Source organism: Panicum virgatum, chromosome 9N (genome assembly GCF_016808335.1).
Source record: "Panicum virgatum strain AP13 chromosome 9N, P.virgatum_v5, whole genome shotgun sequence".
NCBI classification, from domain to species: domain Eukaryota; kingdom Viridiplantae; phylum Streptophyta; class Magnoliopsida; order Poales; family Poaceae; genus Panicum; species Panicum virgatum.
The window spans coordinates 16488540-16513160 of NC_053153.1; the positions used below are offsets into that span (position 1 = coordinate 16488540).

At 44.2% G+C, this 24621-nt stretch overlaps 3 protein-coding genes and 1 pseudogene across 5 annotated transcripts; 2 read left to right on the plus strand and 2 right to left on the minus strand.

Annotated features, from left to right (window-relative positions):
• The first annotated feature begins 669 nt into the window (after nucleotides 1-669).
• On the plus strand, nucleotides 670-2728 carry LOC120691993 (replication protein A 14 kDa subunit-like). Of its 2 annotated transcripts, none has more exons than XM_039975209.1 (3): nucleotides 670-843; nucleotides 1185-1442; nucleotides 2380-2728. In XM_039975209.1, the coding sequence occupies exons 2-3, from the start codon at nucleotides 1187-1189 to the stop codon at nucleotides 2439-2441; spliced, it is 318 nt and encodes a 105-aa protein (XP_039831143.1). In that variant the 5' UTR covers nucleotides 670-843; nucleotides 1185-1186; the 3' UTR covers nucleotides 2442-2728. The 2 variants fall into 2 exon arrangements, with proteins under 2 accessions (XP_039831143.1, XP_039831142.1); XM_039975208.1 differs by having other exon boundaries at nucleotides 679-843; nucleotides 1179-1442.
• A 1464-nt stretch (nucleotides 2729-4192) lies between these two features.
• LOC120693434 (putative B3 domain-containing protein Os03g0621600) lies at nucleotides 4193-7148 on the minus strand. The gene is made up of 5 exons (XM_039976864.1): nucleotides 7056-7148; nucleotides 6668-6795; nucleotides 5502-5919; nucleotides 5220-5407; nucleotides 4193-4803 (listed from the first exon to the last, which is right to left on the minus strand). The coding sequence occupies exons 2-5, from the start codon at nucleotides 6782-6784 to the stop codon at nucleotides 4549-4551; spliced, it is 978 nt and encodes a 325-aa protein (XP_039832798.1). The 5' UTR covers nucleotides 6785-6795; nucleotides 7056-7148; the 3' UTR covers nucleotides 4193-4548.
• Nucleotides 7149-9560: 2412 nt separating this feature from the next.
• Nucleotides 9561-12014, minus strand: LOC120687599 (putative B3 domain-containing protein Os03g0621600). Of its 2 annotated transcripts, none has more exons than XM_039969614.1 (6): nucleotides 11816-12014; nucleotides 11397-11536; nucleotides 10466-10901; nucleotides 10193-10380; nucleotides 9763-10013; nucleotides 9561-9679 (listed from the first exon to the last, which is right to left on the minus strand). In XM_039969614.1, exons 2-6 carry the CDS (start codon nucleotides 11514-11516, stop codon nucleotides 9658-9660), a joined length of 1017 nt encoding a protein of 338 aa, XP_039825548.1. In that variant the 5' UTR covers nucleotides 11517-11536; nucleotides 11816-12014; the 3' UTR covers nucleotides 9561-9657. The 2 variants fall into 2 exon arrangements, with proteins under 2 accessions (XP_039825548.1, XP_039825547.1); XM_039969613.1 differs by having other exon boundaries at nucleotides 11853-12011.
• Nucleotides 12015-21650: 9636 nt separating this feature from the next.
• On the plus strand, nucleotides 21651-22157 carry LOC120688770 (annotated as a pseudogene).
• Nucleotides 22158-24621: the final 2464 nt, after the last annotated feature.

Genomic DNA, 24621 nt, shown 5'->3' on the forward strand with positions numbered 1-24621 from the left:
AGAGAGGATCAGGATGGCGGGTTGATTTAATGAAAACTCAAGGTTTTCTTTGCAAATTTTCATAAACTGGGAAGGCTGAACTGCGGGTTGATTTTGATAAATGTTGTGGATTTTTTTCACAAAATATTTTAGAGAGGAAGCCGGACTGCATATTGATTTCGCTAAAGGGAGAGGATTTTGTTATAAAAAAGTCTGAGAAAGAAGGCCAAACTGCGGATTGATTTTGCTAAAGATCGATGGTTTTTTGCAAAATACTTGGAATTTGCTTGATCCAGACCTTCCGCCAAGCCGATCCGATGGCCGGGATTTGATAGTGATGTGGCCATGCTCTTGCGTAACTTTTGGTGCAAGAATGTATCGAGAGATAGCCGGAGGCCAGAGCCTTCCATTAGCTAGTGAGCTACCATGTCGCACATATTAAAATAGATACGAAATAATAAACTAAATATCTAGCTATATTTTTTCTAATTATTTATCGTATTAAATCCATCGTCTATATACGCATCCCCTCATCCACCATCAACGCTGCTGCTGTGGAGTCGGAGTCGGAAAAAAAAAATTATGAACCTCTCGGGCTCAATCCACCTCGGCTCAGATGCTCCAGCTTGTGGTGGCAGGCTCGTTCGAGCTCGGCTCATTCCCAGCCCTCCCGGCTCCCGCTCTGAGCTCAAGGAGTCGAGGCCTCAAGTTCACATCTCCTCCCTCAGTCGCTCTGTTTCTCCTTTCTCTCGGACTCTCCCTTGCAGCCTTGCTCTTCCTTGTCTGGCGGCGACGACTGGGCGAGCGGCGGAGCCATTTGTCACGTCTTTGCCAAGCCCTTTGCCGGCGACGAGCATCCTCCAGGTATGCCCGCCCCTTCTCTTTCCTTATGCTGTGCTAGACGGAGCACCCCAAACCCTAACAAAACTATTTGTATTCGGATCCGAATCCAGTTACAATATATTACCTACTAACTTCGATTTCGTTTGCAAAAATTGTCGGGTGTACATGTGTAGCTGGGTCCGCCTCTGATGTTATTGTATGGGTATGGAAATGGTTACTCTAGCTGGCATGGATCCTTCAGTACCATTTGTTGTGCAAATCCACGCACCTTGTTCGTTAGTTGGTAGTTGGTACCGTCCCTGTGGTGGGCGGTAATTGATGAACTGAGTTGCTAAATCTCAAGCCACATGTTGCAGATATGGATATGGATGCATCAGGCCTACCAGCATTCGCCAATGGAGAGATGCTGAAGACGTTGGTTGGGCGAAGAGTGCGCACAGTGGTTCAAGTCGTGCGCCGTGAAGGTGGACTCCTTGTTGGGCAGTCAACTGACGGGCATCAGTTGACTATTAGGGGTGCCATGGATGTCCCTGTATCACACTTTATGGAGGTTTTCGGAACTGCTGAAACTGGCCAGTCTATCAGCGCTGACGTTTGCACAGATTTCGGCGACAACTTTGGTGAGATTTGGACACATATTGTGTTCATGTTTGGCTATCTGATTAATATGTATGTGAATAGTTATTATGTTCTAATTTTCAGCCATGGTTTCCTACCTTCAGGTTTCTTAGCTTTTACGTGATTTGATGGACAAGGCAGACTGTAGTGTATGGCAGACTGTAGTGTACTTTTTTTCTTGCTCCACCACAACCAGCCTGTGCACAAGAAAAAAAAGAAGTTGCTATTTCCCTGTTTCTGAGCTTTCTCATTTGGAACTCATCTTTTAACCATTGACAGCATGTAAAATTAGCAAGTGTGAACCTAAATTGCCAGAGTTTTTCCGTTATTCATTTGAAACAGCTGCTTTTCCCCCCTTTTTTTTTGGACTAGAACCCAAATTGGCTTGAATGATTTAGCTTCTTATTACCTTTGTGTGCCTGAACTATGTTTTGACAGTACTCCTATGGTCCAAATGGTGTCACTACTGGAGTACAATTGACCATCATCTTAGAATAGATTTCAGGATATCCAGTGGGACGTACAGCTCTTCTAGTTCATAAGCAAATCACCTGATAATGTTGTTGGTGCCAAAATGCTAAATGTTTCAACATTTCTTTCCAATAGCGAAGTGCCAAGCTTCTCACGGTGGACTGCTTAGATTGTTGAACACCGGGAGTCAGAAAACCCCGTCTGACCCGGGTTCAAATCACAGCATCTGTTTAGAACAAATCCCAAGGGCTGTCTCCCCCCCATGGTTTGAGTTTTTTTAGAACTTCTACAATTGTGAAGCAATATACATTAAGATGAGCTTATTTGCTTTCAAGATGTTTACGTTAGCTTTGTTCTTCTCATCTGATGGAAAAGCCTAACTAATTGCATGCATGCCTCTTTTTGTATCATGCTTTGCTGCAACAGCTTTATTTTTCAGTCGGTATTCTTATCATGTTCTTCTTGCAGATGCTGAATCATTCAATGGACTGTGCAAGTCTGCGAACATGGTCAAGGAGCTGTTCCTGTAGAGTTCAGTATCTGACATGAGACATTTTGGCCATCCAAGCGGAAGTTGATGTCTTAAATTTGAAGATTTGGCTAAATGTTTCTTCATAACCTCAGTGATCTGTTGCTGTCAGTATTGGGTAGATCTGTTGCTGTCAGTATTGGGTATCTCTTATGACCTATTAATCTAAGCTATGTAACAAGGAAGACAAGTGACTCATGGTCTCATGTAGTTGATGAGATTACTGTGTTTGTTTCCTCCAACCTAAACGAGCAGAAGCTTTATATTACTTCACTTGCATTTCTACCATGAGAACCTGGCACTTGCATTTTGATCATGAAAAGTTGCTATGGCGCTCTCACGCGTCATGGATCATAATGAAGATCTGCATGTGCTTTGAGATGAGTACTGAATTCTAGAAACTAACTGCTAGTTTGAATGCCGTGATATGAAGTATACTTATAAGTTCTTATTTGGGGATTACAAGAAATTAATATAAGGCTTAATAGCTATTTTGATTCCTGAACTTTGCTCAAAGGCTCATTTTAGTCCCTGAAGTATTAAAAGAGCCAATACATTCCTTGAACTATTGCCTTGGGTTCAACATGGTCTTTGGTCTTAGGTGGCATGCCACGTTGGCATGACAACTCAGTTGATCTGATAATGCCACATGTGAAATATCCTTAAGTGCCCTTAGCCTTGTTGCTCCTGATGCTCTTTGCATTGCTGCCCAGTCTCAGTATGTACTCAACATCATATTGGTTTGCTATTAGATTTAATTTACTACTAGTACTCTCGTAGATAGACATTTGTACATTATACATGCTGAATTAATGTATCTACTGCTAGATGCTCTCAATCGCTCAGCACATGAATTAACTTTATGAATACAAGTGACTCCATAGCATTAGCAGCAAATGAGAATATGAACTATGCTCTGTTGTTTTGCTCCAAGACCTACTGTGCAGAGCCTTGCTTTGGCTGACAAGATTACTGCTGCTGCAAACCTGGGAAGATGGTGTGATATGGAGGGTAGTCCAGATATTTCGTGTGTAGCCCCCCGTCCTGCTGATGTGGCATACCAACATGGCACACCACCTAAGATTAGAGACTACACTGGACTAAAAATACTATAGTTCAAGGACTAAATTGGTCCTTTTGATAATTTAGAGCAACTCCAGCGGACCCTCTAAACAGTCCCCTATCTCAAGTTTAGAGGGCTAAGCTAAAAAAATGCACTCCAACAGACCCTCTACTTCACCCTCTATTTTGGGGAGGCCTCCAAAATCCCTCCTCCACCCTCCATTCTTAGGGGGTCTCTAGGGAGCCCTCTATTATATATTGGAATTGAGGGTTATTGTTGGAGTTGAAACAAATTTAAAAGCCCCTAAAAAATAGATGCAGCCCCCATTTAACATTTAGAGGGTCTGATTTAGGGAGTATTGCTGGAGATGCTCTTATGGGACTACAATGATTAAAATAGGTATTAAGCCTTAATATAACTAGGCTTGAGCAAAATTTCAGTGAGAACTACCTACCATCACGGCACGTTCTGTTCATTGCAACGTACCTCTCGTCTCGTTCTCTCAATTTCTTGGAGGTGGATTTTCATGCAATGTACTGATCTACTGATGTAGATGAGGAAAATATGCATTTATTAATACATCACATCTCTTTGTATAATCTGCACATCAGATGAGCTCTTTCTGATAGATAACATGACAATATCTGTGGACATTTAAGCCACAATCTCTTCTGCTTGTTGAGAAAAGATTATGGGAATGGAACCGCAACCGAACTTTATTTGCAGGAAACCCCGTATCTTTTACAACCAAGGTCATGGCTTCATGAATCACGATGCAACATTAGAGGCCAAAAGGAATCTAAGCATCAGAGGTCAGCCATACTTGTTACTGTAGCTAATTGCATGACAACAGAATCAAAAACATACATGGAGTGCAGCTGGGCCCGTCTGAGCTTGGCAAACATGAGTTAAGCAAACACCCAATCAGGGGATGGACGGGCCAGGAATCAGCAATGTAAGTTAGATGCATGCCAGACCACAAAAGCAGCATTGCCACCCATTGCAAACTATGGCACCAATACTGTAATTAGCCGCATGTCAAATTTCATTTTGGTCCAATGATATCCACATTCATCGTGTACTCCCTGTCTTCCAGTAGCTCGAAGAGGCAGAGATCTCCCACCTGCAAATTGTTGTCACGTGCAAATTGTTTCCACCCTTTCAAAAGCCTTTTGGATCGTAAATTGCTCTTGCTCTTTTGAATTTGACACCGCACTTCCCAACTCTTGCCACGGTGTTGAAGCAACAGTGTTTGGTGATCAAATGGAAGATATACATCAGCATATTTTCTTGATATGTCCTGATTGCAGTGGGAAAGGGTTATAAGTTAATTAATGAAAACTGAAAATAGTTAAAGCTAGTAGTACTTTCATCAAGATTGTAAATTTATTCAAGGTGATTTGTTTGGAGCTAGTAGCACTTTCATCAAGATTCTAATAAATCTCTTCTAGGTTTTCTGATTTATATAATACAATCATATTAGCTAGGCCAAGAGAATGGCGAGAAGGATTATGTTTTAATTTGGCCTGTAAGGGATTTGCTGGGCTGTGGTTTAGTAGAAACAAGATGGTGTTTGCTAAAAAGTTGAGTTCTCATATCCTGATTCTGTTCTGCTAGATCTGCTTATCTGTTTCTGAACTTGTAGCTTGCTCTCTAATAAAGTTGAAGCAAAGCTGCAATAGAATATCAATCCAAGCACAAAGTTTCCTGGCTTACCATAATTTGAGGTTTTCCCTCAATACTGGTCTTCTTCATGACACATCCGTAGATTGGGGTTTTGGAACATATAGCCTGGACTTTCTCTTTCAGTTTCTTCTTCTGCACACAGGTGAGATAGGTTCGCTGTGGGAGGATGTAACTTGGAACAGAATGTGATTTCTGATGTTCTGAAGACATAGAACCTCCTACACCAAAAGGGAAAGAAGCGTGAGAGAGATGTGAAGTCATGATCTTGTAATTGTAAATCCTACTCAAGTTGGTTCAACATGGTGACTCAACCTGATGAGTCCGATAGGGAGGTTGAACTGGTGTTGACATTCATACTTCCCTCCCTTTGCTTCCAAGCTTTCCTTTTACTACCAGGTGATTTCATGGGAAAATCATCACAGCTTCTTGAATTCTCAATTTGTTCTTCCCCCTTACCTCTATCACGGGTATGACATGGAGGCACTTTCTCGCAACAACTAAGATCAAAGATCAAAACCTTCAATCGGGGACTCCCATTGTACTTGAATACCAAGAAGTCCCACATTTTCAAGTCATGGGCACAAACAAATGCTTTCCATCCAGTTTGAAGAACTACTTTGCCCAAACTCTCAGTTACTTCAACATCAAAAGTGCACCCGGTGCGTGATTCTAGCTTAACAGTTTTTGCTATTTTCCCTCTAATATGTTGCACGAACTTATCAGGGATGCCCTGTAGCAATGACATGGAACAATTTCTTACGATGTGTATAAATGCCAATCAACATTTTGTTTGAGTTGAAGGGCTCATTGTCTTATAAAAAAGTGAAATACATAACCTTATAGTACAGTGATTCATTCCAGACGTCAAACAGATACGACTAAACACACAGAGGTGCCCACAGCTACGTGATTAATTCTCTTCATTCCTAGTAGAAGGTGTTCAGCTATATTAAGCTTTCAGGATGTTAAAAAACTAATACTCAGGTTGCACAAGCATTCCTGTAAAAATGACACATGCTATAATTGATGCTATTCATTGTGATTGCTGTCAAAAACTTAGTATTAGTTAGAACTGGACAACTGTAATGGAAAATCTCCAAACTTGGGTATCTGAATTGGCACGAATTTAGTTAACCCAACAATATTCTAGTAGGTACTACTTCACAACGATAGTACAGAAATATGGGTATGTGAGTGCCTAACACCAACTTTAACAACACAGCATCATGTGCCCAGTCTAGTTAAATTTGCATCTACAAGTCAAATACAGAAAGCACAATTTTTTTTGGAAGACCAGAAATCACAATCTTTCGGTTCCATATTTCTTTTGAACCCTGACACTGGTCGCTGCAGCAAATGGTCACAGAAGAGAGATGGAGTTGCTAAAACAACATTCCACTTCTTAGCAGGTAGACTCTGGTCAGACTAAGACCAAAAAAAAAAAACTTGCAAGAAACACACTGCACTTGAAAACTTACCAATCGTTCACGGAAATCACCCGTCAAAACCTTGAAGAAATACCTGTCGCGCACATCCGAACTATTCCAGTAGTAATGTGCATCCGTCTCCTTGCATCTCTTACCAGGCTTTCTCATCTTTACCACACCTGCATCAAAGCATGTAGAATGCCAGAACAGAAGTTTTAGGTAACACTGAAAGGGCCACAGTAAGATTGGAGAAACGGAAGTACGCGCAGTGCCGCAGTATGATCTTAGATCGTATTCGTATGGGGGAGAAAAGGAGAGAAATCATGAAAGATAACAAAGGGGGGAAGGCAACGGAAGGATCAGGAACCGCAGCACCGAAAGGATGTGAGACCATGGATATACAGAAACTAAAGAGCAGAGCGACTCGAGGAGAGCTTACCCGATGGTGTGCGTGAGTGCGTCTGTCAGCCGTCAGAGGCCAAGCCTGTGGGTGGTGCCGTGGAAGAATGGGGATGCCAAAGGGGCCCTTGAGAGTTGAGACCTTCCAATGCTCCAATCTGGTGTCAGCATTTATGCACTCCATCAAGTCCAATTTGCACAGCACTTATGAGGCCATTCCCGGTAGGAGTTTTATACGGGTTTTATTCCAATTAAATTAGATACGACCTCAGCTAATTTGTTTACATAGTTCCCTTGCTGTTTGTTGCAGGCCATCCCCGGTAGGAGACATCGCTAGCTAGTACTCCCTCCTTCCCTCCATCCTACAAAGAGTGTAATTCTATATTTTTTTTCCAGACAGATTAGTGGTGGCGTGAAAATACTCACATCCTTATTTGTTTGCCACATACAATTAGTTTTAACATACAATTCAAATTTGACCACTTAATTAATTTTTTCAAAGATAGAATTGTATTTTTCATGAGACAGAGAAAATAGTTATGTTAAAATTACTACGGTAGCCTATTTCATTGTGTGAGATTTTCAGGTGATAATACGGTAGCGACTTGGCAGGCAGCAGCGGCACGCGCGGTAGCCAAAGGGGCTGTTTGGTTGTTATTGCTGATTAATGTAAAAAGAAAAAAAAAGAATGAAGGAGGTGCTATGACAGGTAACAAGGTAACTACCAAAGTGGCAGTTTTACGAATTCATTCATGTGAACGATAACAGTCATCGCAGCAATGCACGTCACAGTACTAATTCTAATAATCCATTACAACAGAAACAAAAACATAGATGGACTAAAAGCGAAGCTGCCTGAACTTTAGCACTACAAGAGCATCGATGATCCAATCAAGGATTACATTACCGGTGATACAACATTTATCAGTGACCTCCGGTAACGATAATCGATTGAAAATCGGTGAAAAATCGCTAAAACCGATTGGTAAAGGGACCCAAATTCAAAAAATGAAAATCAACAATTTATCGTCGATAATCGATGCAAACCAAACGATTTATCGCTTCGCCTACTGAAAATGTGTTTTGGCAGTGGAAAAAATATAAAGGTTTTATAGCATTTAATTTTTTAGGTTATGTATTATATTATATTAGATAAATTACACATACATGCATAATTTTGCATATGAGATTGCCTAAGAAATAAACATGTTTACATATTTTGCCCATAAAATTGCATAAAGCACATGAATTTGCACATGTATACAAACCACGAAGTGCATAGTTCATATAAATAAACGAGTGCATAGTCCATACAAACTTCATAGTTCACAAGATAACCACTCCCTCCATCATCATTGTCATCATCATCGTCATCGTCATCATCGGTGTTGTCTTCATCACCACCACCACTAGGCTCAGGTGTTGTCTCATTGCTCGCAAGTTCTTCCTCTTGAGGGCTCCTAATCATTTTCCCCTTCTTTTCTGGTGGCCCAGGTCGGAGAACTTTTGTCTTCCTCTTGCCAAGATGTGTATCACCAACATTCTCACCTGCCCATTGCTCTAAATTTTCATTGTCCTCTGCCAAAGAAGTGAACATTGGATTAGGAAGGGGAACATCACTAATATCAGAGTCCTCATCCAATGTTGGAGGGGCATTGGATCTGCCGTGCTCCATCCAATCTTGAATAGCACTTCGTTGGCGATAAAATGAAAGATCCATCATTCTACTCACAGGATCAAAGTCACTAGGCTCAACTGTGCTTCCTGCTCGCTGGATATGAAGTCGAAGGTTGTAGTTCGCAAAAACCAACTGATGCAACTTCTTGTGTCCCAACCGATTTCGCAATTTTGTGTGGATGAAGGCAAAAGTACTCCAATTCCTCTCACATCCACTTGATGAGGCACATTGAGAGAGAAGCTTCATTGCAAGGCGTTGAAGTGTTGGAGTATCATTACCAAACATAGACCACCAACTAGCCGGTGAAGTAGCATGATCAGTGGCCATCCTCCTAGCTAGCTCTCCAGCAAAATCTCCTCGCTTTTGCTTAAAAAACACAGCTTCCTGAAGTGCAGCAGCCGCTGTGTTTGTATCACACATCCTTTCTAAATATTTGCGAAGATTTGTCATTAAGGAATCTGTTGTCCCCATGGTATAATTCACCATCGGATTCAAAACACAAGCACCTTGCACATAAGTCCCTAGCATGACAGTGGACATCCTCCTATCTATTATCTCCATGATATGTTCAAAACGAGTCGGATTTTTCTGACTTAAGTTGGCAGCATATGTCCGACTTAAGTTAGATAAAAATATTTTTTCCCTGAGCAAACAATTATTCCTTTCAACATTGACAACATTCTGGAATCAAGAGAAGGTCTAGTTTTTTATAAAAATAAGTTCTCTACTTTTTATGATTTTTTTTAAATTTTTGAATTTTCCATTGAAATCCAGCGAAATTTCTCAGTCGGTTTACGTTTTCAGTTAGCATCGATAACGATAAATTTTATCGATAATCGCGATTATCGAGCGGTTTTGTTTTCCATGGATCCAATCAGGGCAGGGCATGGATAGATCATATACGGACTGTTTATCAGCAGAGTAAGCTGTACTCTGGTCAAGCATAAAAGAGTTGCTATCACCATTACAAAAGCTGGCTCCAGTGTCTGAAAAGGTTACTGAGATCATCCGAGTAAGCCGCTGGAAAAGCTTGTAACACAACAGCAGGAAACATTTTGTAAAATCTCACTTTTCACGGACGATATGCACATTCATCGTGTACTTCTTGGTCTCCAGTGGCTCGAAGAGGCAGAGATCTCCAAGCCGCAAATTGTTGTCACGTACAAACCGTTTCCACCCTTTGCAAAGATTATGGAAATTGCGGCGTCCTCTTCGAACCTGAACGCGGCACATCACTTCCCAACTCTTGCCATGACAATGAAGCATCAACGTCCTCTCCCTGAACGGAAGACATGCTTCAGAATATTCTCCAGAGAAGCCCTGATAACAGAGGGAAATGGTTTTCAATGTTCACAGGTCAAAATAATTAAAGTTCTATTTACTTCCCTAAAACATTGTAATTTGTTCAAGGCATATGGGAAGCTAAACAACCTGCTCGCTAGAGGACGTGCATTTTCAATGCAATATCAGTTGAAGAACAAAAGAAAATCCTAACTCACCATACATTGCTGTTCTCCATACACATTGGACTTCTTCATGACACACCCATAGATAGGGATTTCAGAACAAATAGCTCCGACTTTTTCCTTCAGTTGCTTCTTTTGAACATTAGTGAGGCTGGTGCCTCGTGGGAGGATGCAACTCGGAACAGAATGCAATTCATGTTCATCTGAAGATGCCGAACCTCCTGTAACGAAACAAAAGAAACAGATAAAGTCATGATGATGTAAATGTTCATCGATGCTACTAGGTTTGACACTTCGGCTCTTAACCTGATGACTCAGATGGGGAGCATGATGAACTGATATTAGCAATCTTACACCCGTCCCTTTGCTTCCTTGCCTTCTTTTTAACTAGTGGTGTTTTCATGGGAAGATTAGTATAGTTGCTTGAAGTGCCAATGGATTCTTCTTTCATTTGTCTACCACTAATAGCATTTTCCGTGACAAAACATGGTGGTACTTTCTCACAACCAGTAGGATCAAAGATCAGAACCTTCATTTGAGAGATCTCGTCATACTTGAATACCAAAAAGTCCATCATTTTCAAGCCATGAGCACTAACAAACGACTCCCATCCAGATTGAAGCTCTAGTCTGCCCGAATTCTTTGCAACTTGAACATTAAAAGTATGGCCACTACGGGATTCAAGCTTAATACTTCTTGCTTTTTTGCCTCTGAAGTGTAGCGCAAGTTTATCGGGCAAGACCTGTAGCAAAAATATTAGTGCAGAACAAAGCTCGTTTGAGGTGAGGGAACAGTATAAAAATCATTACTGTGTTGAGAGTTCTGTTAATGTGATCACAATTCATTATCTTTTAAGAAGTGATGCACACCATCATCTAGCAGAAAACATATTTAGTTCCAGATGCAAAACTTTAGTAATTAAATAATGCAGAAAAGTTTCTTCAATCTAGCTCAATTAATTCAATCTAATGGTTATGAAGGATTCCGATAAATAAAAATGACATTTTTCTTGTAACGTACAAGCGATGTTATTGGATTTCATGGCTACCAAAATCCAAAATAGTCTTAGGGAGTACATGGTAGAATACATTGGAAACACAAGCATGGTACGAAATAATATTATTGGATCACTAACACAAAGTTACTCCGGTTCTGAGCAAGTAGTGACTCCACAGTTCACAAGCTAAACAAAGATTAATACTCAAGAATATATGTAGTGCCCGAGAAAATTGCTCACCAATTTTTTATGAAAATCACCAACCAAAACCTTGAAGAAATGCTTGTCTTGATCATCTGTGTAAGCATTCCAGAAGTGACATGCCCCCCTCTCTTTGCATCCATTGCTAGGCTTCCTCATATTGGAATATGGAACAACACCTACATCAGAAACGAAGTTTCATCCCCCAGAAGTTGGAGAAGTTAACTCTTGACAGAAAACAAAAAAGAAAGAGAAGAACTTGCAACAGGTTATAAGTTACAGAGAAATGTTCTGCATATCCTATTTGCAATTTCTCATTCCATTTTCTAATGGAAGCACACCACATTTCTCGCATCATCTTGAAAAGAAAAATCACAGAGCAAGAACTAGAAAGCACAATAATGAATGGATGCGTTGATCAAACGGAGCTTGTGAAGACTAGCTAAAGGAAATCGTACGGAGTATCGGAGGATTCAATGGACGAGGAGAGCTTACACTGGATTTGCTGCAGTGCGGATATGTTTTCTGCAGGAGAGCAAGTGCTCCTTCCGCTTGGTGTGCCGTTCTTCAAGTTCAGAATGACCCAGGGGAGAAAAGAGCCTTCTGGTCTTCTGGATCGGAGTTACCAATGCCCCAATGCCTGCTTTAATTAGTGCGTGGATTAATGTCACCTACCACACGGGAGGAGACGTCCCGGCCGGGCTTAGTTTTTTTTTTTTTTGCAGGGCAATATCTACCTGGACAAGAAGTGAAATGAACCCCCCAAAAAAAGAGAGAAGTGGAAACTTAGGTCCGTTTAGTATAGCTTCTCCTACAATATGTTAGATGTATGGGCTCTGCTACGGTACTCCAATTACCTCCTACGAGGTAAGAGAGTCGAAAGAAATCACAGCCGTTGATTTTTAGAATGTTCATTTATTAAGTAATTAAAATAAATAGGAGAAAAATGCCAACAACATTCCGCAAATCATGCAGCTTCCGTTTCCTATCTGCTCTCATGCACGGAGAGCCAGCTCCTCACGCACACGCATCGTGAAAAAAAATACCGGCCATCCCAACACAAGCAAATATTGTATGTTTCAAATCACACTTACAGGAGTACTTGTTTGGTACTTGCCATAAAAATATCCAAATCTTCAAGTGTATGGTAGGCGAGACTGGCCATCATACTCGCAGATTAAGCAAAACTGCCTTCACATGTTTCCCATGTCACGTTTTTGTTATGAACAGATCCATGTCACATTCAACATTCACGTTAGGAAAAACTAATCGATTTATATGATACACTCATGCTTTTATAAGTTGATCTAATAAGATATTTTTTCCTATTTTTAGAATTAATTAACGTCACATGCTATTGTTTTTCTCTAAAGTGTCAACCCATTAACCATATCACGTTCAGTTACGGAAAAAAATTAATTGGCCATTTGATGGGACAAGTAGCAATTGGGATGCGTATGTCAAGCAGGTGCCTCAGATCTTCTTGGTGAGCTGACATGTTCTGACGTTCACATTAAAAAACGAAATTTTTTCATACGCACTCTGGAATAAACAGCCACCATGCATGCACAAGAAACTGTGTCACGTTAAAACAATGGAACTTTATTTGTCCCGTTAGATCTTTTAGAGGTTAGATCTAATAGAAAGTTACTTCCTATATTTTCTCTTTTTTTAGAATTAAATATATATAAATACTATTACCTCCTAGGAGGTAATACTTCATTTTCACGCTCAAGATCTACGGTCCACAGTTATTTTGGAGTACCGTAGCAAAACCATAGATGTATATGTGTATCTTGTAGTTTCCCTATTATATAAGGGGTTTTGTGCATATTTCCTAATACCTGTATATATTCAGGCGGGTCTATTATATTTTTACCATTATTACCAATGGCACTCATCAGATTATCATCTTTAGAATGGCACCTACAGCTATACCAGTAGAGAGAAGTTTAACTTACAATTTTACCACTTTTGCGTACGTGGCAAGCCACGCAGCCATGCCATGTTGGCGTCCAGTCAGCCCGGAGTACGAAATGTCCTCCATACCCCTGATCTCCTCTCTCTCTTTCCCTCTCCGACAGCCGGGTCCCAACTTTACTCTCACTTCCAGGTGGGCCCCACTTGTCAGCTTCATCTCCTACCTCTCGACACAGCCACTGCCTCGAAGATGAAGCCGAACCACCCGCCGTTCTTCTGCACCGCCGTGGCCGCCTGCCCCGCGTCCCCTCCCCCGGCCGTGGCGTCGGCGAGCGTGTAGAGCGCGGCCTGGAGGTGGGGGCCCCCGACCCCGAGCGAGTCGAGCCCGTGGAGCCCCACCCTCACGGCGCACGCCGCGGCGCGCCAGCGGCCCGGGCGGAGCCGGAGCGGCAGGAGCAGGCCCGCGGCGCCCCCGCCGGCGCGGGGCAGCACGGGGAGCAGGGGATGAGGAGGAGAAGAGCAGCGCCTTGGCCATCGCCGGGGAGGAGGGGACGGCGGGGATGGGGTGGGGGTTTAGGGCTAGGGTTTCATGCACGGGGCCGGTAGAGGGTGCGGTGGCGGTAGAGGGACCCGTGGCAGTGGCTGTGTCGAGAGGTAGGAGATGAAGCTGACAAGTAGGGGCCACCTGGAAGTGATAGTAAAGTTGGGACCAGGCTGTCAGAGAGGGAAAGAGAGAGAGAGGAGATTGGGGGTATGGAGGACATTTCGCACTTCGGGCTGACTGGACGCCAACGTTGCATGGCTGCGTGGCTTGCCACGTACGCAAAAGTGGTAAAATTGTAAGTTAAACTTCTCTCTACTGGTATAGTTGTAGGTGCCATTCTAAAGATGATAATCTGATGAGTGCCATTAGTAATAATAGTAAAAATATAAAAGACTCTATTCGGGCATAGAGCACTCATGATGAATACAAGTGCTATTCATAACATGGTATCTCAGCCAAGTTTTTAGGGTAAGGTTTTCCCTCTAGCCAAGTTCCTGGCGTTGCACTTGCGCCTCCCTTTTTTTCCAATCTTGATTCATCTTCGATTGGTGGTGCTGCTGCCGCGTCGCCGGTCTTCGTCGTTCCGTGGCCGTCCGTGCGCCCGTCCGCGACCCCATCTGCGCCCGCAGCCATCTGCTGTTCGTCGGCGCGGTCGTTCGTCGCCGTCGCGGCCTCCTCCTGCCGCCCATCGGGGTCTGCGCCGCCGCCTCCTGCCGCGGGTCGGCTTCCTCCCGCCGCCCGTCGGGATCTGCGCCGCCGCCTCCGGCCGCACGTTGACCTCCTCCCGCCGCCCGTCAGGGCCTGCGCCGCCGCCTCCAGCCGCACGTCGCCCCGCCAAGGGCCGCGCGCCGCCTCCGGCCGGATGCCGCTCCGCCTCCAACTGAACGCCGTCCCGCCTCTGGCCGCCGCTAGGGTGTCCTGCCTTGAGCGGCCGCCACTCGCTGCTATGTTTTGAGTGCTCATTTGAGTACTCTGTTTTGAAAAAAAACAAAAAAAAAGAAGAAAAAAAAAGAGAGGACTGCTGTTTTATTCTAGTGGCTTCTTGCGACACTCTTTGTTGCTTTATTTTGCCCCGGATTTATCAGTAGGGTACTCAAAACAAAAACTGTTGCTGCCGCCGCCGCTTTCATTTGTGCTCTCGCCGTCGACCGCCGCTTTTCCTTTGCGCTCTCGCCGTCGTCCGTTGCTGTTTAGGATGTCGTCCTCTTCCGTTCCGGCGTCCGGTGGTGTGCAGATTACGCGATGTCCGGTGCTTTTCAATTGCACCAACTATCACGACTGGGTTCCTCGTCTACGGTGGCACATGCGTGGTCTTCGTCTTTGGGAGTTTATTACTGGTGATATACCCTGCCCATCTCCTCCTGATGTTCCTGTCAAGCCTACTATTCATGATAAGGCTACTGATGATGTGAAGACAAAGATGCTTGATGATTATGATGCTAGTATGGATTCACATGCGTCTCAGTTTGCTGCATACAGGACATGGTTGGATGAGGATGCTCGTGCTGGTGCTGTTCTTGCTGCTAGTATGGAGGAGCAGATTCTTGCAGATATTGTTGGTTTTGAGCATGCACATCAGATGTGGGCTTTTCTTCGTGAGCGTTATGAGCCTACTGGTCAGTCTACCTATATTGATGCTCTACGTCAGGAGCAGCCATTGCGCCAGGGTGATTCTACAGTTGATGATTTCTATGCTCAGATGTCTGCAATGTGGCGTCAGCTTAATTCTATTGATCCTTCACTATCACCTAGCACTTGTGACTCGTCTAAGGCTCAAAAGGTTGCTCTGGAGACTAGGAGCATTTATGACTTTTTGAGTCGTCTTCGTGATGAGTTTGAGCATCTTCCATCTCAGTTGGAATCTCGTGTGCCTTTTGTTTCTCTGATGGAGGCTCTTGCTGCTGTTCGTAATGAGGAGCTTTGTCTTCGTAGTGCTGGTCTATTGCAGTCTTCGTCTTCTTCAGTATTGGTTGCTTGGTCTTCTTCGTCTACAGCTGTCACCCCTCCACCTAAGGCGCCTCTTTCAGCAGCGTCTTCTTCTGAGGGAGGAGGGGTGGTCGTCTTCACTGTGACTATTGTGGTAAGAAAACTCATGTGGAGGCATTTTGCTTCAAGAAGAAGAAAGATCAGTCTCGCCGAGGTGGTAGTGGTCGTGCTTCACAGGGTACAGGTAGTGCTGGTGGTTCTGATACTGGAGGCACTCAGCGGAGTTCTCCTAGTTCTGAGACACAGGAGATGCTCATGTTGCTTCGTCGCCTTGCTGCCTCTACGTCATCGGGAGCTGCTGGTTCTGTTACTCAGTCCTCTGCACAGTCAGATGCTGCTACTGCTTCTCAATCTTCTTCAGGTACTTTTCCTTGGATTCTAGATTCTGGTGCTTCTTTTCATATGACTCCTGATCGCACAAGTCTTTCTTCCATTAGTACACCATCTATTCATATCACTGTTCAAACTGCGGATGGATCGTCTCTCTCTGTTGCAGGACAAGGAACTCTTTTGTCTCCCTCTTTTCATGTTCCTGCTGTCTCTTATGTTCCCAAACTATCCATGCAGCTTATCTCAGCTGGCCAGCTCACTGATCATGGTTGTCGTGTGATCCTTGATTCTGACACTTGTTGTATCCAGGATCGCATCACGGGTCTCCTGGTTGGTACTGGCCCTCGTCGACGTGACTCTTAGCGTCTTTGGGAGCTTGACTGGCTTTGTCTTTCTTTCGCTGCTTCTGTCAGTCTCGTGGGTTCTGCTGCGTCTACGTCGTCTACATCATCTTTTGCTAGTGGCATCATCGTTTGGGACATCTCTGTGGATCGCGTCTATCTACGCTCGTTCGTCGTGGTCTTTTAGGATCAGTCTCTGGTGATGTATCTCTAGAACAGTGTCAGGGTTGTGGTCTAGGAAAATAGCTTCAACTTCCATACTATTCTAGTGAGTCGGTGTCGCAACATCCTTTTGATCTTGTTCATTCTGATGTATGGGGTCCGGCTCTCTTTGTTTCGAAAGGAGGCCATAGATATTATATCATTTTTATAGATGATTTTTCTCACCACACATGGGTTTACTATATGAAAAATCGTAGTGAGGCTTTGCCTATCTATAAAAAATTTGCCACCATAATCCGTACTCAGTTTGATACTTCTATTAGGGTTTTTTGTGCTGATTCTGCTGGGGAGTATCTCTCTGGAGCACTTCGTCAGTTCCTTTCTAAGCAAGGCACTCTTGCTCAATTCTCTTGTCCTGGTGCTCATGCTCAGAATGGTGTCGCTGAGCGTAAGCATTGTCATTTGCTTGAGACTGCTCGTGCTCTTATGATTGCCTCCTCTGTTCCATCCCATTTTTGGGCTGAAGCTATTTCCACTGCCACTTATCTGATTAATATTCAGCCCTCATCCTCTCTACATGGAGGGATTCCGTATGAGCATCTTTGTGGCAAGCTTCCTGACTATTCTTGTCTTCGCCTTTTTGGATGTGTGTGCTATGTGCTTCTTGCACCTCGTGAGCGCACTAAGCTGACCGCTCAATCTGTTGAGTGTGTTTTCTTGGGATATAGTGCTGAGCATAAGAGGTATCATTGTTGGGATCCTGTTGGCCGTCGGATAAGGGTTTCACGGTATGTTACTTTTGATGAGTCTCGTCCTTTTTATCCTCGTCCTTCTCCTGATGCTTCTCATGCATCTATTATTGAGCCACTCTCTTTCCTATTGTTTCCTGATACTCCTATTGCCCCTCCACACCTAGTGCCTTCCTCTGAGGTTTCCGTTGAGTCTCCTGTAGTTCCTTCCCCTGTGGAGCCTTCTTCTATGGCTCTTTCATTTGAGGTCCCTTCTTTCTCGGAGGATATTCCACCGTTTCCTGTGGGCACTGCTTATGACAGTAAACCGCCTGTCACACGTGTTTACACACGTACTCGGCGGGTTGCGAACCATCTTCTGATGCGCCATCTCCTTCTGATGAGCCATCTACCTCTGTTGCACCTTCTCCTCTTGATGATTCATCTTCTTCTTATGTATCATCTCTTCCTGATGAGACAGCTTCTGCTATGGGTTCTACAAGATATGTTGTTCGTGATCAGCAGTCGATTCGGCCTCCAGATAGGCTTGGATTTGCTGGTACTGTTCTTTCTGAGCCTACTTCTTATCGTGATGCCATTCATCATTAGGAATGGCAGCATGCAATGTCAGAGGAGATTGCTACTCTTGAGCGCACTGGCACATGGGAACTTGTTCCTATTCTCACACATGTCCGTCCTATCACTTGTAAGTGGGTTTACAAGGTTAAGACCCGCTCTGATGGTTCTCTTGAGCGCTACAAAGCTCGTCTTGTAGTGCGTGGTTTTCAGCAAGAGCATGGTCGGGACTATGATGAGACTTTTGCACCTGTGGCTCATATGACCACGGTTCGCACTCTTCTTGGTGTGGCTTCTGTTCGTGAGTGGTCTATATCTCAACTTGATGTGAAGAATGCCTTTCTTAACGGTGAACTCTGTGAGGAAGTATATATGCAGCCACCACCTGGGTATTCGGTCCCTGAGGGTATGGTTTTTCGTCTTCGCCGCTCACTTTATGGCCTCAAGCAAGCTCCTCGTGTTTGGTTTCAGCATTTTGCCTCTGTGGTCACTGCTACTGGCTTTTCTGTCAGTACTCATGATCCTGCGCTCTTCGTTCACACTTCCTCTCGTGGTCGGACTCTTCTCCTTCTTTATGTTGATGACATGATCATCACAGGAGATGACCCTTAGTTTATTGCCTTTGTGAAGGCACGTCTCAGTGAGCAATTTCTTATGTTTGATCTAGGTCCTCTCCGTTACTTTCTTGGGATCGAGGTTTCTTCCACACCTCAGGGTTTTTATCTGTCTCAAGAAAAGTACATTCATGATCTTCTTGACCGTGCTTCTCTCACTGACCATCGTACTGTAGAGACTCCCATAAAACTTAATGTTCATCTTCGTGCCACTGATGGGGAGCTTCTTGCAGATCCCACTCGTTATTGTCATATTGTTGGGAGTCTTGTCTATCTTGGTGTTATTCGTCCTGACATCTCATATGATGTACATATCCTGAGTCAGTTTGTGTCTGCTCCCACTCAGCTTCACTATAGTCATCTCCTTCGTGTTCTACGTTATCTTCGTGGGACCATATCTCGTCGCTTGTTCTTTCCGCGCTCCAGCTCTTTACAGCTTTAGGCATATTCTGATGCTACTTGGGCTAGTGATTCCTCTGATCGTCGATCTCTTTTTGCTTACTGTGTTTTTCTTGGTGGTTCTCTCATTGCTTGGAAGACTAAGAAGCAAGTAGCAGTTTCTCGTTCAGAGTGCAGAGGCTGAGTTGCGAGCTTTGGCTCTTGTGACAGCAGAGGTTACCTGGCTGTGGTGGTTGTTTGAGGATTTTGATGTTTCTGTTTCTGGGCCGACTCCTCTTTTGTCTGACAGTACAGGTGCCATTAGCATTGCTCGTGATCCGGTGAAGCATGAGCTTACTAAACACATTGGTGTTGATGCTTCATATACACGAGCATAGGTACAGGATGATGTTATTACTCTTCAGTATGTGCCTTTAGAGATTCAATTGGCAGATTTCTTTACGAAGGCACAGACCAGAGTTCAACACATGTTCTATCTCTCCAAACTCAGTGTCGTTGATCCACCTTGAGTTTGAGGGGGGGGTGTTAGATGTATATGTGTATCTTGTAGTTTCCCCATTGTATAAGGGGTTTTGTGCATATTTCCTAATACCTGTACATGTATATATTCGGGCCTAGAGCCCTCATAATGAATACAAGTGATATTCATAACACAATAGTTGGTGGAGCAGTTTTCTCTTGGGAAACTGAATCTATTTGGAAAATATTTGGCCAAAGAGCTTTTTTCTATTCTTCATTAATGGATTGAATAAGTCATATGCCTAATATGCCTTTAGATATTTGGTTTGATTATAATTTTTTGTAGCTTATAATGTGTTTTCTTATTTTATTTTTTCGTTATTTTTCTTTTCTTTTTTTCTCTATTTTTCTCCACTTATCCTTCTATGGGCACCATGGGTACTTTCTCCACCTCCACCTCCTCCCTCCACGGATGCCGCTCCTGAGTGGATGTCATACAGAGAATATTTTCACTAAGAAGGATGGGAGGTAGAGGTGAAGCGTGGTAAAGGCACGTTTTGGTTTCACCCCGTCAGTGGAAGCACATATTGACTTTATGGAGGCTTCAAACGAGTCAGTGGCGGAGCTGCCTTAGCTCATCGGGGTCTGGCGACCCCAACGAATTTTGTGAAATTCCATGTAAACTACTGTATTTGACCCCGCTATCCTAATGGAGACGACCCTAGTGGTGTACTCGGCTAGCTTCGCCCCTGAAGCATGTCCCAACTCTTTGGCATAGTTTCAGGTGAAGCTGTTCGTGAAGCTATACTAAACTAGCTTTTAGAATGAAAGCATTGAACACTTCATCCAAGAGAGAAAATCTATATAAAAAAAGCACGTTACACAATTAACTGAATATCCCAACTGGCAAACTCTACTGTTTCATGGTTACATCATGGGAGCGAGAGACCGCTCGCGCTCGGTCCCCTGGACTGTTTCATGGCAGATGGTTTGGAGGGCGACACACACGTGGGCGGTGCCGCCTGAGACGCTGGATCCTCGCGTAATTACACTGGATGGCAAGCGTTGGTAAGCAAGCCACTTCCGTTGTTTTTTTCGCATGTCGTTTTTTATAGAGCTATATGAAATTGGAAAGTGCTTTTCAAGGTGTAAAAATATATGCACACTTTGGAGTTTGAACTACAATAGGAAAATGTAAGGATGTAAATTGATGACGCTTAGACGTACCTTCAATTCTATTTAGATCAAATATTTATACTACTCCTTTAAAATGTTGATTACTTCTAAGAAAATGGTTTATATGCAACTGAATGTTGTTACAATCCTTGACCTAACATCTGGAAAGTGCTTCTTCCTTCTGCGTCATCGATTTTCCAAAATCTTACTAGACAATCCATATGCTGTTAGCTAAGGTCGGTCTCAGTGGGGAGTGTCATCGTACGGTTACCTAGACTGTAAACTAGGTAACAAACCCGGAGAAGTGTCATGGTGATGCCACTCTTCTCACATCACATGACACTTCTCTTTCTCTCTCTTCTATCACATTAGCAAATTTAATGCTAATAACACTCCCATAACCTTCTCACTGAGATTGGCCTAATGATCGTGAGGTTGTGCTCGTTAAGTAGAAGTAAATATACGTAGACAATGATGCGTATTATATATTACCGGTGAAGATACTGCAACCAAGATAAATGGGCATATGCTGCAAAAAAAAATCCTCTTTTAGATGAATGCAAAAAAATTTTATTCTTTTTTTGAGAGGAAGAAATTCTTATTCTAGTCATAGGAAATTGTAGGGATCGCGAACAAAAACTCTATTTTAAAGGCCTTTTGGGCCTTACCCGGGCCATTGGTGGGCCGCACTGAAAATCTTGAAGTCTACTTCAATCTGGAGTACATAATGGCCCATATGCTGATGTGCCGAGCGCGTGCCTTATGGGCTTGTAGCTGACCACACCACTCTGATGAAAACGGACCGGGATGAAAACAGTCGGAAATGGTGTTGTAATATGAAAAACAGTGGTGGTCGGTATGTGATTTTTTTCGTATTTATCTATACTATAAAGATAAAAAATAATTGAAAATTTTTCTCACACATATTAGACCCGCTTTTCCCCTCACACTAGGCCTACTTGTCAGGATCGAGAAGGGTAAGAGGAGGTGGACACCCATACATTTTTTTTCACACCTACGGTGGATCTACCCGCCCGCCACACCCAGCATCGTCCTCCATGGCCGCGCGCCCGACCTCCCTCTCCCGGTCTCCCTGCACCGTGCTGCTGGTGCTGCTACCGTCCGGGGAGCCACAGGAGTATTCCCAGGCCCGGCCACGGCGGCGCGGGTTCTCGAGGACGCCTCCAGGCTCTAGTGACGGAGGGTGGTTCCTGCGCGTCGCAGACCGGATGGGGTTCGAGGTCCCCGTGGCCGCAGTCGCCCCGTCCGAGGAACTCCGCGGGGGTAAATCTACTTCGTGCTTCAAGGTGGGGAGTGCCGCCGCGAGGGGGTCGCGCTGCGTCGCCGTTAGGGCCTCCACCGTGGCCTGGTTAGGCATCGCCGTCGCGCCCCTCATATTCGCGCTGCCAGAGGAACAGCAGGAGGAGGCTGGGCGGACCCTGTCCTGCTACAAGGCGGCGGTGTAGCGGAAGAGGCGGGCGGCCGCGGCCCGCCTCGGGAGGCAGCTCGAGCGATTCGCCTTGGAACTCATGGGGATCCCCGAGTACGAGATGGCCAGTGAGTAGGGACCTGGACGGCGTGATCCGATCGCTAGACACAAACCGAGATGAGACTGCCCTGCCAATTGCCGATCTCTATTTGCCGTGCTCCGACGAACTGTTGCGAATGCTCTGTAAGCAGAGGACGATGACGGAGGAAAGACCCAAGGACCCAAGGACCCAAGCCCAGATGGCCCAACGCGGCGGTGTGAGTGTGAGCTGAACCATCGTTGGGACTTGGGAGGAAGGAATTCGGGATGCTGATTCATGGGCGCTAGAAAGTACGCTATATCATGATTGCAATAATAAAATAATAAAAATGAACGTGCTTTAAAGAAAAATATATGACCCAAACAAGATATAACTACGTGACTTCAAATTTAAGAAGAAGGCGGAGAGAATGATGTAGATACATCATATTCCACTTCTGTACTGATACCTAAAACTATGGATACAACATTTTATCCAAAGAGTACATTCTACTTCATAACATGATGCATCAACCAACACTCCAATTATTATTAACTTATTTAATAATAAGCATTTGCCATTTCGAGATCGAGTCCAACCTAGACTTTTGGCATAACTAATTCAAGATTTTTCCCAATTCACGGACACCATTCATTAATCTTGTGAACTGATACATGCTAACCTCCAAAGTATAGAGTTAATAATATTTAAACCTCTAATTCTATATCTTTAAATTTTAACCATTTAATTGTTTTAGCTCTGTTTCTGTTGTAATAGGTTCGTATCGATCTAAACTACGAGATTACAGTAACATCTATCATGATACATACTTTTTGAATTTAATCGAATATTTAATTTACTTAGTATATAATTCAATATATTTATAAATTAAAATCTAAATATATTTTTTAAATCACGTGCATCCACTCTAGTGAAACTAAAAAAATTCAAATACAACGAAAAAAACTATAAAATTAATTAAAATGAACTTTTATATTTTTTCTAAAAACAGGAATGGTCAGAAATAAGATATAAAACGGAAAATGGTGTCGGTCAGTACAGGAATTTTCCGTCCCACTTTCATCCCTACCAGTTCGTTAAAAAAAAACCCTCCTCTCACCAGTTCTGTATTCTTGTGTGCCGTACTGCCGCGTGCGTGTCGGCAGTTAAGCTCTTCCTCACGATTCACATGCATGACGTTACAGCGAGATTTGCTGCCAGAACCTTTACGCAAGCAAGTTCATGGCTTCACCAGATGACATCACGGACCAAAACAAACATAGGCATCACAGCAACATAGATGGATAGAGCATTGGATTGTTACATCGAGAAAGACTGATCGTACATAGTGTATCAGCAGAGCAAGCTGGACTCTTGTCAGGCATCATAAAAGGCGCTGCTATCACCATTATAAAACGGAAAACGGTGTCGGTCAGTACAGGAACCTGAACCTCTCACCAGTTCGAACAATGGAGAGAATTGTTTGATTTTTAAGAGAACCAAAAACTTGTTATGCACATTGCTTTGAGAGTGCATATATGTTTCGGTCAAGCTTGTGTTTGATCGATTGCGTCGAGCCGTTGGCCTTGTCTTAGGGGATCGATCTTTGCTTGGTCAAGTGACTTGTTCTTGCTTCTTTCGAGCTTTTGTCACTTGTTCGAGTTCTGCTTCTTCTTTGTTCTTCTCGGTTTTTGCTAATCTCTTGGTTCGCTTTGTGGTGTGTTGACAATGCACTCATCAAGGGGGAGATTGAGGAATGAGAGTACTCTATCCTGATTGTGATGAGTGAATTGCCAACCGTGCGGTGTGATCGTGCGCTTAGTCTTTGGATTGCAGGTACACGGGCGTCGAGTGTCGACGGAGAGTTGCCGTGGAGGAGCTCGGGCCGGGCGGCAGCTGTGGCGTCCACTCCAGGATCGAGGACGCAAGCGGCGACTGAAGGCGGGTTTCTTGGTTTGCGCCACAAAACCAAGGAGGCGGACGGCGGTTGAAGACGCCAAGTCGTGGAGGCACGGGCGTCGGTCTCGGGACTGACGGAGGCGACGGGCGTCGACGACGTCTAGGGCTTCGCTGCGGGCGAGGAGGTGACGGGCGTCGGGCGGCATCTAGGGCCGTCAGAAGGCCGAGGCAGGAACGGCATCTAGGGCCACGGCGTGGAGGCGGGAATCTTCCCGCATGTGGAGTTTTAGCGGTTTTCTCAAAACCGGCCACCTACCCGGGTTTCGCGGACCCCCCAAAACTGCGAACCGGATCCTCATCGACATGGCGGCATCGTGGAGAAGGCTTCGAGTCGAAGAAAGAATCTCGGCCGTCGGATGAGTCCAATGTATCTTTTCCGGTTTTGCCCCTACGGGCCTTCTAGTTATTTTCAGCTCTAGGGGTAGTTTAGTCCTTTGGGGTGAGAGTTGTTGGGGTTAAATACCCCCTCACCCCCTCTCTCCCTCGCTCTCCCTTTTTCCCTGGCGCAAGAAAGGGCCGCCCCCTCCCTGGCGCCTCCTCCTCCTTCCTCTCTTCCTCCCTT

Bases quoted from the DNA above. Each gene is read 5' to 3' on its own strand.
- LOC120691993 (XM_039975208.1), top strand. From the start codon at position 1,181: ATGGATATGGATGCATCAGGCCTACCAGCATTCGCCAATGGAGAGATG. The intron at 1,443-2,379 runs GTGAGATTTGGA...TTCTTCTTGCAG, and splicing joins AGATTTCGGCGACAACTTTG to ATGCTGAATCATTCAATGGA.
- LOC120693434 (XM_039976864.1), bottom strand. From the start codon at position 6,784: ATGAGAAAGCCTGGTAAGAGATGCAAGGAGACGGATGCACATTACTAC. The intron at 5,920-6,667 runs GTAAGTTTTCAA...TCATTGCTACAG, and splicing joins GTGATTTCCGTGAACGATTG to GGCATCCCTGATAAGTTCGT. The intron at 4,804-5,219 runs GTAAGCCAGGAA...CACTGCAATCAG, and splicing joins AGGGAAAACCTCAAATTATG to GACATATCAAGAAAATATGC.
- LOC120687599 (XM_039969614.1), bottom strand. From the start codon at position 11,516: ATGAGGAAGCCTAGCAATGGATGCAAAGAGAGGGGGGCATGTCACTTC. The intron at 10,381-10,465 runs GTTAAGAGCCGA...GTTTCGTTACAG, and splicing joins CTCCCCATCTGAGTCATCAG to GAGGTTCGGCATCTTCAGAT. The intron at 10,014-10,192 runs GTGAGTTAGGAT...CTCTGTTATCAG, and splicing joins ATGGAGAACAGCAATGTATG to GGCTTCTCTGGAGAATATTC.